This window comes from Crocuta crocuta, unplaced genomic scaffold (assembly GCF_008692635.1).
Source record: "Crocuta crocuta isolate KB4526 unplaced genomic scaffold, BGI_CrCroc_1.0 scaffold116, whole genome shotgun sequence".
Lineage (NCBI taxonomy): Eukaryota > Metazoa > Chordata > Mammalia > Carnivora > Hyaenidae > Crocuta > Crocuta crocuta.
In genome coordinates this window covers 700,675-713,873 of record NW_027531562.1, presented here as the reverse complement: position 1 = coordinate 713,873, position 13,199 = coordinate 700,675, and the positions used below count along the sequence as shown (strand labels likewise).

General features: G+C 40.3%; 1 protein-coding gene across 1 annotated transcript in view; it reads left to right on the top strand.

Annotated features, from left to right (window-relative positions):
- NPAS3 (neuronal PAS domain protein 3) overlaps positions 1–13,199 on the top strand; it is a 743,536-nt gene that overhangs the window by 671,968 nt on the left and 58,369 nt on the right. The window contains 1 exon segment of the mRNA XM_077772747.1: positions 3,395–3,513. Coding sequence (XP_077628873.1) covers positions 3,395–3,513 — 119 coding nt within the window.

Genomic DNA, 13,199 nt, shown 5'->3' with positions numbered 1-13,199 from the left:
TAGATTTATTGAAAAGTTGAGGCCCTTGAGATTCAGCAAGAGAGAGTATATTTTGTTTATCTAGCTTTTAGTTGTGTGGGTCTTGTTTTTGTTTGGTCTCTCAGCTCCTTGTTTATAATTCATGCGGCAAAACTGGCCACACATGGGCTTTGACCACTTAATCCAGTTTTACCCATAAATTTCTCCTGTGTCTCCGGCAGCAGATATGACTTGTCTCAGTCCCAAGTTTCTTATCAGAGCATGCGGCAATCATGGGCTGCCTCAAAGAGCTGACAGAAAAGCATTTGATACCTAGAAAGCATTCTAAAATGTTTCTTTGGCCTAATCTGGTCCCATTGTCTCTATAGAGCACCATTCTTAAGGCCACCTCTGTCCCCACTCTGTCCTCTTCACACCCACCCCCAATATACACACACACACAATCTGCATGCATGTGTACACACACACACACACACACATCTTCAGTGTCCCAGTCATGTTGCACGTCATCAAGGCCACGCTCTCTCCCAGTAGAACCTTCATCGAAATCGTGCTTTTCACCTGAGACACTTAGAAAGTGGCTTTCCTAAAGCTGCCACTCTTGTCTGTCACCTGCAGATAATACATCTTTTACATGAGAGACGCCATTGTCAGAGCCCGGGGAATCAGGGTGTGTTTGCTAGCCTCTGAGCCAGCACAGCCAAGGTGTACGTGTGCCGTGCAGGAGTTTGTTACGTATCCTTTGAAAGAGACAACGTGGAACATTACTCCATCCCCATTCTCACAACTAGAAAGTCCTATGGAATCAAAAGAGAAATCTTTATCAGAAATCAAACTCTTTTCTAAGACCCCAGCCCTCCAGTCTCCTCAACTCTCCATTCCCCCATGGTCTGAAATAAAGCTTGAAGACCAGTTTAGATTTTAAACCTCAGCTCCCATGGAGCAAAACCTGACCTTAGCATTCCTCTCACACCAGTCGTCCTGGGCTTAATTAACGCCGCCCCTGTATGTTTAGGCAATTACCGTTGTAACACACGGGGGGTGCTGTATGCTGGGCCTCAGTCGGGGCATGACGCAGTGTTTGGCCTCCACAGCTCGTACAAAGCTTGTCACCCAGCAGGAAGCACCCGTGCCGCCGTCTCTAATGTGCACACTCAGTGTTTTACTAGGCAATGCTACACACTGAAAACAGTCATTTCTAATGATGCCTGAATTTCTTTTCCGTAGTTAGGTGGTTCCTTCCTTATGGGGTCAGGGTAGCCAGCACCCTAGCCCTAAAACATATTTCACTTCTGTGGGAACTTGCATTTTTCCCTCCGCTACTGCAGACACAATCTTGCTGAACAGAGCTGAATTTTTAAGGCTGAGTTTGTGGTGTGGATTCTGATGGCTTCCCGTTAGTTCAAGTCTCTGAGGACCAGTGCCAATAAATGTGAAAGGGACAACAGTAGATTGGTATACTTTTCCATTTCCACCAGGATGAAAAACTGCTATAAATTAAGTCTAACCTTAAATGTATAATCTGTCCTTGGGAAGGAGAGAGAGGGGAAAAAAAAGGATATAGCATCTTCAAGCTCTCGGCATCCCTTACGAGAAAAAATTGTTCTAAGGGTCTCTGATCTTGTGTTTTAGTAAAATAGAACTGCACGGCTGACTGACAGTTCTGATCTAAAGCATTTACGTTTAAGTTTTGATCTCTCTGCTTTTGATTAAAACTAATGAGCTCATTTAATTCAAAATGGGAATCTCTGATAAGAGAAATAAGGTTGATGTGATTGGATTAGAGGGGCAAATTAAACTCTTAGAGCAGAAGTTTGTGCTTATATAGTGTATTAAAAAGCTGTTGGCGTATTATGGCGTGTTAGATGATGAGAAAAATTTCATAGTAATTCATATTTAATCAGAAGAAATGAAAGTACTAAATATAACATGGCTCTGCTTTTCCCTCGAGTGATAAAAAGCTGTACATTTAAAATGACATCAGATCCATGCTCTCTAAAACAAAAAAAAGAGAAAATCTTAAGAGAGACACACAAGAAAGGGACACTTGTCAGTGGTTCCCGAACCCCAGAATAGAACTGCCACCAACATAGGAAAATATAAGTCATATTTAGACAGGAATGATACAAGAAAAGCCACAGACCAAACAGCAAGGTTTCTGTTATTACACTAGCTGTTTTCCCTCATCTGAGTATCACATTTCATGTATTTTTTAAAAAGGTATTTCTTTCCCTTAGAAATACATGGAATATGTTTCTTAAAGTTCAAAATCTTGTTTTGCCTGTTTTTCTTTGTGTTTTAGTAACTATTTTCACATGTGTTAATTCTTAAATGTTCCCTTTATGACACATATTTCTCGACACCCACCCCAGAGAAAATTAGTGTTAGTGGAAGGCTTCTCAAAAGAAATCCTGTTTTCTGTTGGATATATATATTTTTTTTTTCATTTTAAACTCAGAAAAGAATTTTAAAGTACTATTTTACAAGAGTAAACTTTGACAGCATTGCTTAGGCTTAAAAATGCCAAAAGTAATTTCTTTGCAGGAAAACACTTAAATTTATAAGATAATAGATTCATGTTGCCTTGTGGCCTGTTTGCATAAGGGTGTTTTTAGATCAACAAGACTGCAAACTACCATTTTAAGTTTCAGAAGTAAAGAAGTATTCTACTTCGTCTAAAAATGTATAAAGGGAGAGAACAACAGTCTTGCTTGAGAGAGGAGACTATTCTTTGTTAACATCCCGGTCTGATTAGGGCAGGGGCAAGCTGCCATTAGTGACAAGAATGGACAATTGATGTTGTTAGTGGCTTTTACTTGTCTCTGTGTATACTTTCCATTTAAGCCCTCTGTCGTGAGTCAGATGAGAAAACGTTATGCTTTCTTATTCCCCACAATGAAGAAAACCAACTCAGGAGCGCAAGGACACTGGCCAGGATATGGTTTCTTGGTTCTCAGAACTACGCAATGGGCAAACATTACAAGAAGGGATTCACAGGGAGAACAAAGTGCAGGTTATCCTTCCTCTGCATCAGAAGCCTCTCTGCCGCAGTCTCGGTTGATTCCATAAATCTATAGTGTCCTCCTTTTTCCTGACCGTTCTCTCCATGTGCACCGGCCAAGTGGCAAGGTGTGCTACCATTAGTTACTACTTTAGACCCTACTTAGGGGATTGCTGCAAGTTAAGAGGTCTGAAAAGCTCCTGCTAGAAACTGGGGTAGAGTTACTTTGGATTCATTAATTTTTCTTTTTTATTTTCTGCAAAGTAAACATTTTCCAAATGAGGTAAGTTGATTACCACGCTCTTAGCACCCATCATTTATTTTTAGTGAGCTCAAGGATTGCACCTGAGCAGTAGCTGTGAGGGGCTGTGTAGACATCTCAATCATGTGTGTATATATTTTTGTATTCTTCAGTGGAGTCGACCAGCCCCAGTCTGCTAACCACTGACAACACCCTTGAACGTTCCTTTTTCATCCGAATGAAATCTACTCTGACCAAACGCGGCGTGCACATCAAATCATCAGGATATAAGGTAAGCTGGGCTCGGGGAAGGGGCATATTTCTGTCTCAGGTCAATCCTAGGTCATGTGCATTGAGTTTCCCAGCTGCTTTGGGACCATATAATTAACGCCTATGATCTTGAGCAGCCCAGAGGATTCTTTAGTGGTTTTCCTGTCTCAAGGTAGGGCCTTCATTACATGACTCATTCTCGCTTCAGACTTTGCTGAGGCACTAGACACCTCAATATAGTGTCTTTTCTTGAAACACTGGTTAATAATGCACCAGGGTCTTCAGCACTTGCTAGAAATTCACTTTGACGGAGAAGGTGAACCAAATTCATAGCAGTCCTTAAGGTGAGTGTTCTAGAATGACTACTTAGAGGAATTCTGCTTTTCTCTTCAAATCCTCCCTTTCTCTTTAGAGAAAGACTGTCTGTTTTAATAATATCTTGGCCACCAAGACTCATACATGTAAATAACAAAATCAGGTTGGGCGTCAGGGGTCTTCACTGTACTTATACTTACTGCACATTCAGTCAGACGTTAGCAGACACACAATGCTCACATACAAAGTACATGTTCCCCACAACAACAAAGACCAAGTCTGGAGTCATAATCTACATTATCATCATTTTAAGGGTAAGAATATAAAAGCCTCCCAATCTCGGGAAATTCCAACACTTCAGTTACTATAGCAACATAAATTAAGACCTATGAAATTTATGAAATGCCTTTGGCAACCTGAATCTTATCAATTTTATAACACACCAACCCTTCTCTCAAACAACATTTACTATATGTGGTAAGACCGACAGCAATAGAATGGACTATAGATGTGGCCAGCATGACCTTTTCCAATTTTAGAGTTGAGAGTTTCTGACGACTCCGTTCTTTATGGTTACCATAGCATTGCCAGAGATGGTAATTGTCATTACCATTGGGCTTAAAAACCATATAGAAGTCATCCGAAATGAGCAGCTGCATGAAAGTCAGAGCCAGGTACCTTCTCTGATGTGAATTCTTCAGAGACAAAGAGGAAGGAGGTGGGGACGCAGGCCTTTCCATGAACGACCTTTAGCTGAGCTGTCCTACCTTCAGAAAGGCACAAGTGGAACATGTCCTTAACCTTTCAGAGGGTTCGAAGCGAAGAAGAGGCTCCGGGTGGCTCTGCCCGCAGGAGCTTTGCCCTGCAGAGCCCTGTTACAAAGGGATACAGTGGAGGGAAAAATCCAGACTCTATCCTAGGGACCACTTTGATTTCTCCTGCCTTACTGAACATGATACATTTATTCATTATTAAAGCATTAGCAAGTTTGAAATCTCTACAAGTAAACTTCAGGTATAGCACTTAGTGTCATTTTAATGCTAGAAAGGTCCATTCTTTGCATTCCACTTTTAGGAACTGTTGGGATTCCTATTGACTATTTTCTGTCTTTCAGCTTTTAGTTTGTCACTTTTAGTGGTTTTTACTGGATACGCGCCCCCCCCCCTCCAGGAATGAGGAAGGGTAGGACAGGTATAGTTAGAAAAAGTAGTATTTAGTATATTTCAATATCATTAGAAAATTTAATTTTTTGAACAACGATAAAAAATTACTGCTTTCATGTGACCAACTAGAGATCATAAAGCCTTGCAAAATTTTGTATCTACAAAACAGTGGGCTGTACAAGTGGAGAAATGCTTTGTATTTCAGTCTAGGCAAGGACCAGGTAGCTTGCATTCTTTTTGTTTTGCCATTTGGTCAGCTCCGTAAAGCATTTTTTGCTGCATGACCTGAAATTGGACAGGCTCATTTCTCAAATAGATCATTCATTCTACAAATTTTTATTGAGTTACTACTCTGGAGCCTGCTCTAGATCCTGTAACCCAGCGTTAAACAGTAAAAAGTTCCTGCTTTCATGGTATTTAGATTCTAACAGTAGGAGACAGACAATAACAATAAATAAAGTGATTTCAGACAGCAATGAAGTCCAGGTTAACAGTAACTACTATTTATGCACATTACAATATGCTGGGCATGATGCGGTGTCTATGCAGTAACCCTCACAATAATCCTAAAAGAAGATATTTTCATTGTTCCCACTCTACAGGTAAAGAACTTAAGGCTAGGTGTTAATTAGCATAACCAACTTCACACATTGGAGGAACAGGGCTGGGTTTTGAACTCTGCGAGTCTGGCTCCACACCCTATGCCCTTAACCACTAGGCTACACTATTTTGCTGAGAGTAAAGCAATGGTGAGCATGGCTAATGGGGACCACTTTAGACAGGAGAGTCACGGAACATCTAGCTGAGGAGGTGACTGTCACCTATGAGTGGTAAAGGAGAGCAGGACCACTAGGGAAACATATAACAACAGTGTATCCAGAGCTTCTTGGGTTTAGGATTCAAGACTCCTTGCTATATAAGAAGACACCTTTAGGAAACAAAATCTGAAAAAGTATAACCGTGAACATCCAGCATCGGAAAAGAGAAGTTATTCTGGCTTCCATCAAACCCTGTAATGTTAAAGTGCTCATACTCCTCTGACACACCCTGCCAGTCCCTCTTTCTCAAGACCTCACAAAAGTCTCCATCCAGGACCTTAGCCTCCTCCCCAGGAGTGCTAATGCGAGAGTGGATTCATCCAGTCTTCCCCCAATAGGATGAACCAGTCAACAGACCCAGCTCTACCCCTCCTCCTCCACGATGCCCTTGCCTCGTTAATTAACCTTGTCTGCAAGTTTAGCGGAAGAGCTGATGAGAAGCCATGACATGACACAGCTGAATAACATCCCTATTTATCTGTTCATTCTCAGTAAATAAATCCAACAGCTTATAAAACATTCAAATAAAACTGGTAATCACCCCACCACCACACAATAAGCACAAATAAAAAGAAGTGATGATAATTTCGCCGTACTCCCAATATTCCTCCTAATTTATTACCATTGTTTGCTCCTTGCTTCTCCTGTGAAGCTGCAAGATGTTAAGCCATGCCCAGTGCTGGTCACTAACACTTCTCTCCGCTTTTCCTGTGACCTTGGCACATACAACTTTTCTGGCTTTGTCCATCACCTTATTTGCCACGCTTTCTTTAGTATTGTTATTATCATTAACAGTAATAATAGCAGCAAAGGTAACACTTGTTAACCATGGACTGTGTGACATTTGCCAAGCACTTCATGCGTATTTAATCCAATCCATACAACAGTTAAAAACTTCCTCTGTACCAGGCGCTGTTCAAACTTTACATTCTATTGTTATGCCCATTTTGTAGGATATGAAACTAAGGCTTTAAGAGGCTCAGAACTGGGCCCATGTTCCCATAGATCTTAAGTAGCTTCTGAGGAGCCAGGATTGCCCAGGCAGGCAGGCTCCAGCACGTGCCCTCTGCACCCTCTGCATCACTGCTTAACACATGAAATCTACAGAAAAGCTGCTCAGCATGAGGTAGACCTCAACATATGGAAAATTCACCTATATTTTTAAAAGAAAAACTTCTTGGCCTGATTAAGACCTTCTCTTTGTGACTCAGCACATCTCACAACACTCCTTGATGGAGATTCGCAGCAATTTACCTTCCTCCCCGGGGATTTTAATGCCCACTCAGGTACCCAGGACCAAGAATTCTACCCAATTCAGAAGAGCCCCTCTGAGTCTGCGAATTCGGGGAGCGAGTGTGATGCAGGGCGCTGCTGCCCCCACGCCCCAGGCCTCAGGAAAGTTGCCCTCACGCCAATGAAGTTTCCCGGCCACGAGCTGACATTCACTTGTCTCTGTCCTCATTTGCTTTGAAATCCACGGCAGCACGTTATCTGGACCAGCCACTTTTTATGCCTCAGGGGCCTCTGGTTGTGTAGGCCCCATTGTTGGCCACATATCTTAGCATAACACAGCTCTCCTTTAAATTGCATTGCATCAATATTCTGCCTTCTAGATTAGGTCTATGTCTGGGGGAACTTACTAGGTATAGCACAGGGGGTAAAAGGAGCTATGTAATCAGGGAAATTAGAGAAGTAAAGACTAATTGGGTCGCCTCCTTAGCTCCTGTCTTTGGAGGATAGTCTCCGTTAGCACGGGACTGTCAGTTTTCTAATCTAGTCTTAAATGCCCACCAGCACCTCTGTCGTTTCTGGAGTTTTTATCCACACGCATTATGATGCCCTAACTCTAACAGCACAGCAGAGCATCCTGGGCTGGGAAACAGAGACAAAGGGAGAAAATCTCTGTCATGTTTATGGAATGCTGAGAATGTCGCTCAACTCACCACACAGGTGAAAATCCTCAAATGCTGAGGGTTCCTGCTATGACATAGACGAACAGGTTACTAAGGGAGGAAAGGAGAACTCCAGATCTTAAAAATAAAATAAAACTTAAAAAAAAAAAAAAACCCAGCCCCCATCTGGGATGATTTGGGTATGGATTTGCCCGTAGCTAAGTGTCCAACTAAATGATTTCTGTAACCCATCCAGTCTCCTTATAATATAAAGAATCAGAAAGTGTAAGTAATAGAGAAAATAATTTATAGGTTTACTAGCTTATTAGGCCTGCAGATACACCTCAGCTCCAAGAATACCTGTCTAAACGTGAAGTAACAAAAGCAAAATACGGAGAGGATGCTAATTAGCTAAAGAAAATTCTTCTTTGCCTTCTCTAAGCACGGAGCCGCCTTTTAAATTAGAACTTGTTCATTTGTTGAAATTCATGGTTGTATCTGTTCTGTGGGAAAAGGCACTTCCCTGATTTTACTAGTAATTTGTTTTATTTGGGGTGTCATAAATCCTTTTAATGATTTGATTAAATCTGTAGAGCCTCTCCCAAGGTGAATTCATTTTGCATCAGGAAGTTCGTGAATCCCTGAGGTGATCCGGTGATCTCAGGTTACAAAACCTTATTTAATACGAGGAAATCTTTGGTTCTTATTAAAAATCCAAATTAGTGCACCTCCCAGAACATATTTCACCAAAATTACAATAGCCCTTCCCTTCCTCCTCCTTTCTCCTTCCCACTTATTCATTTAGTGTTAATATATATTGAAGTCTTGTTGCAAAAAACAGCAACTCCTAGAATGCCAAAATAGAAAACCAAAATTTTTAATTTTTTTAAGTTTATTGGTTTTGAGAGAAGGGGGGGAGAGAGAGAGAGAGGGAGAGCGAGAGAGAGGGAGAGCGAGAGAACAGGGGAGGGCCTGAGGGAGAAGGGGGAGAGAGAGAATCCTAAGCAGGCTCTGCACTGTCAGCCTGGAGCCGGACATGGAACTTGAACCCGCGAACTGTGAGATCATGACCTGAACCGAAACCAGGAGTCAGATGCCTAACTGACTGAGCCACCCAGGTGCCCTCAAAACCAAGATTTTTTACACTTTGATCCCCTTATGCAGATAATCTTCTGAAAATATTATTTCTTAGAAAATATTTTATAAAAATTTTACCTAATATTAAAGAATTACATCTGTAGTTAAGAGTTATTTTCAGTGGTAAATGGTCCTCCTTTTCTTCCTATTCACTTAGGTGGGCAAGTTGCATCACTAGGATTGCAATGCCAAAATCAGAGCGAGGCAAATTTTAAAGTGGAAGGAGTTTCACATGCAATGTAATCTTAATGGAATGTATCTATTGACAACTCTCAAGATGATAGCAAACTAGAAGGAAATTAGTACTTACAGTTTCAGTCATCTGAAATTTTGTTCTTGGTTTGCTTTGCTAATAAAGTCCATGGTAAATAAGATATCAATCTCTCCTTATTGATCACCCACCACTTTAATGTGCCACCAAAACTGGTTGAATCCACCTACCTTTATTCCCAATCCTCTAGCTTAATGCCTTTTTACTGGATCTTTTGTGAGAAATTCCCAAATTACCTACCAGAAAATTTTGCTTCTCCATTCTATTCGGCACCCTGCTCTCTGGAATATCTTCCCAAAGCCTCAATGGTCTTTACTTCTCCTAAATCGTCACTGGTTCATAGGATCAGCATATTCAAGAATCTGGCACCAGCTTACATTTTCTACCACCAACTCCATCATTTTTTTTTTTATTTGAGAGACACGGAGAGACAAAGTATGAGTTGGGGAGGGGCAGAGAGAGAGGAAGACACAGAATCTGAACCAGGCTCCAGGCTCTGAGCTGCCAGCTCAGAGGCCAATGCTTAGCTCAAACTCATGAACCATGAGATCATGACCTGAGCCAAAGTTCGATGCTTAACCAATTGAGCCACCCAGGTGCCCCTCCATCATTATTTCTTGGAGCTATTATTAACTGATGCTCTGGTAAAATCTGTCTAATCATCTTTCCTGAAATATACTTTAAACATTCACACTGATATGCTTTTGGCCATGCTGTTTTCTTTTCCTAAGATGCCTTTCTGCCACATATGCACCTGGAAAATTCTTACACAACCAACATGTCACCCCTCAAATATTACTTCTTTTTCATCTCCTTTGATGCACCTATTCCTTTCCCCTCTATGCTAGAATAGCTTTAAGATTTTATTTCATCTCTCTGTGCCTCAGTTTTCTCACCTGTAAAATGAAGCTATAATAATATATAACCTGAAGAAGTTTCCTATGGTTCAAGAGAGATAACACATGCTTAGCTAAGCATCTTCTCTCCTTTTTATGAAGTACTGTATATAATTTCATATGAATTTCACAATAATTCTTTTAGGTAATTATCTCTATTTTCCCAACTTGAAGATAGGTTAAACTGGGGCACAGAAATATGAATTGCCTTGTCTAAGGTCACATAAGTGGTAAATAACAAAACAGAAATATCCAGATCTTCAGATTTCAAAGGCCTTCTTCTTTCCAACATATTGCACTGGATACTGGTGATTTCTTATTCTACTTTCTTCCTCAGCACAGCATGCTTCCTGTAGTTTCCACTCAGTAAATGTTAGTTGAATTAAATTGCTTGTTCTCTTTATTTTTTTCCTGTGGTAACAATGAAAACATTGGCAGTACTGAGCCCTGTAACATACCACTAGAGCCCTGCTAGTTAACATCAGTGTCTTTTAGCTGTGACCATTGGAATAGCTATGAACCCAAGTTGACTATAGCATACTCTGGCTCCCATGCCTTTATCTTGTGTGCCAGCATATTATTCCTATTTATCAGCTCCTTGCTAAAATCAGATTGTACCACGTCTACAACAACATTGTCTTGAGCCATCAGTGAGAGAGTCCTTTCAGAACACAAAAACTTGAGTCATTTCTTGACATCGCTTATTCATCATGACATTGGCATTTGGTGATTTACCATTTTCTTTCTATTAAATCATCTTTAAAGACTATTTTTCTGGATATTAATATTTTGAGGATCTATCTTTCTGAGAATTAGAACAATATTTGCTCATATCCTGCCTTCCAGTACAACCCCATCATTTCTCACAAAGATTGCTAAAGAGAAATGAAGTGTTAGTATAAAGAGGTTGGTTCTTTATTTGCCCAAGACAGTTATTGTATGCAGTGAGTTTTAAACATTTTTTATATATGTATTTTTTTAAGTTTATTCATTTATTTCGAGAGGGCGAACAAGGGAGGGGCAGAGAGAGAGAGAGAGAGAGAGAAATAGAATCCCAAGCAGGCTCCATAATGGTAGCACAGAGCCCAAAGTGGGGCTTGAACTCACAAACCATGAGATCACAACCTGAGCCGAAACCAAGAGTCTGATGCTTAACTGACTGATCAACTCAGGTGTTCCATATCCAGTGAGTTTTAATTGTACCAGGGAAAGTATAGCTTAGAGGTATGCCTAGTACTTATATAAGGGGCAGTGTAGTAGTAGTCCTTCCCAGGAGATTTCTAAGAGCACACACTAAACTTATCAGTTAGGGGTCTCTCTGCCTGCTAGTCAATTGTGGACAGACTAGGTGCTACCTGAATGCTTTTCCCCTTCTGAGATTCAGAGATGTTCCAAATGTCCACACGTATAAGTCCTTCTCGTGAAGTCTCTGCTTCAGCTTTGTGTTGTCTTGAAATAATGACTACAGTATTCCAAACTGCACAAAATGTAACTGTCTTGTCAAATCAATAGATGAATTTTCAGAGAGACCAAAAATTCTGTCAACCCATTCAGGCTTTCTAAGACTACGCATTCATTGCCTTTCAATCAACCCAGACACCCAGAATAAATTGAAGGAGAAAAAAAAATTTCCAGGGTAGAACTTACAGGCAGAGGTTATCCTGATGAAAAATGCAAATAGAAGAAGGAACCAATAAAATCAAATTTTTTAAATCCTATTATCTCCTTTTACTCCCCGCTCACCTCTGCACAATTGGCCATTACAGTGTGGTTCCCAGTGTCATTTTAAATACAACTGACATTGTTTCTGATCTTAAAGAATTTATGTCCCATTACAAAGGCATGACAGTAGTTTTAACTCAGGATACATCCTTTCTGCCAGGACTAATCAGCTCGCTATTTTACCAACTAGAGGCATAATCACTAGCCATTCTGTGAAGTGTCTGTAAATTCTAAGTATGTCAGTAACTACAGCCCGAGTGTGTTGCTAACTTACAGGTACTTCATTTTTCATCAGAGAGATTTGCGAAAGGAGGTAGAAGTATGAGCATCCCATTTTGACGAATGCTAGATCTTTTCAGGTTGGCTTTCTGAGCCTTTGGTAGCTAAGAATAATGAAAATGACAATCACTTTGAAAATGACATCTTTGATGCAAACAATTCTGTCTGTATATAATCTCTTTAATGCCCTTCAGAATATCACCGATGTCTCTGTAAATATAGTCTTAATCTGATAGTTCTTTAAATATAATCTATTATGAGGGTTTAGCCCAATAAATAAGTTTTAAAAGGAAAATTTACAGTCTGAAGAACTAAAAAGTCAACAATGTAAGCAGTGCATCACTTTCCCGACCCAACACTTGATGTGTGAAATGCGCCTAACAGCGGCAGCCAAGGTCCTCAATTGCTGTTTCCCTAAAGTTATCTATTGATCCAGTGGTCTGGAGTAGCAGATACTTTACTCTTTACAGATTGCAAGGGCTTTCAAATACATTACTCTGTTTGACCTTCGTTCCTTCAAAATTGCTCTACAAATCGTGATTAAGCACTGAGGCTATGATGTCAGACAGCCAAGGATTCAGACTTAGTCCCGTCATTTCTAACTCAGCAGCTTTAAGTACATTGTTTAACCTTCTAACATATCTATCTCCTCTCTTGTAAACTCTCAATAGAACCTCCTGCATAAGGGAATTATAAGATAAAGTGAGATAATGTAGGTAGAGTTCTACCACAATGCCTGGCCCATAGTAAGCATGTAATATGTGTCCATATGTGAGGTTTAATGTTTATGGAACTCATATTGTGAGTTGATGTAGACAGTCCAAAACCTTAACTTCTACATGTCTGCATGTGAATCTGTAACTATGGAAAAGAGCAATTCATCAATTATATTTCAGATTATCTCCTGGAAGTTATAGGCACTCTAGAATAATGAATGATTTCTTCTGAATATAGAAAGTGCATTTATTTCTGGGAAATTTTTCCCTGCTTAAGTGTCCTGAATATTGATTTGGTTTTAAGAGACAAAATATGACTGAAATACGTCATCTGTCCCTTTAATAAAAGAAAGACTTGCTGCATGGTTTTCTTTGGAATTGATTTAGCCTCATGGCAAGGCTAATACAGCCCTTTAATGTAAGAAATGAAGTAGGGGCAGGGCCAGTTTGATGTCCTTCATCTCTGAAGCTTCTAGCCTCCCGCAGCCCAAAAGGCTCT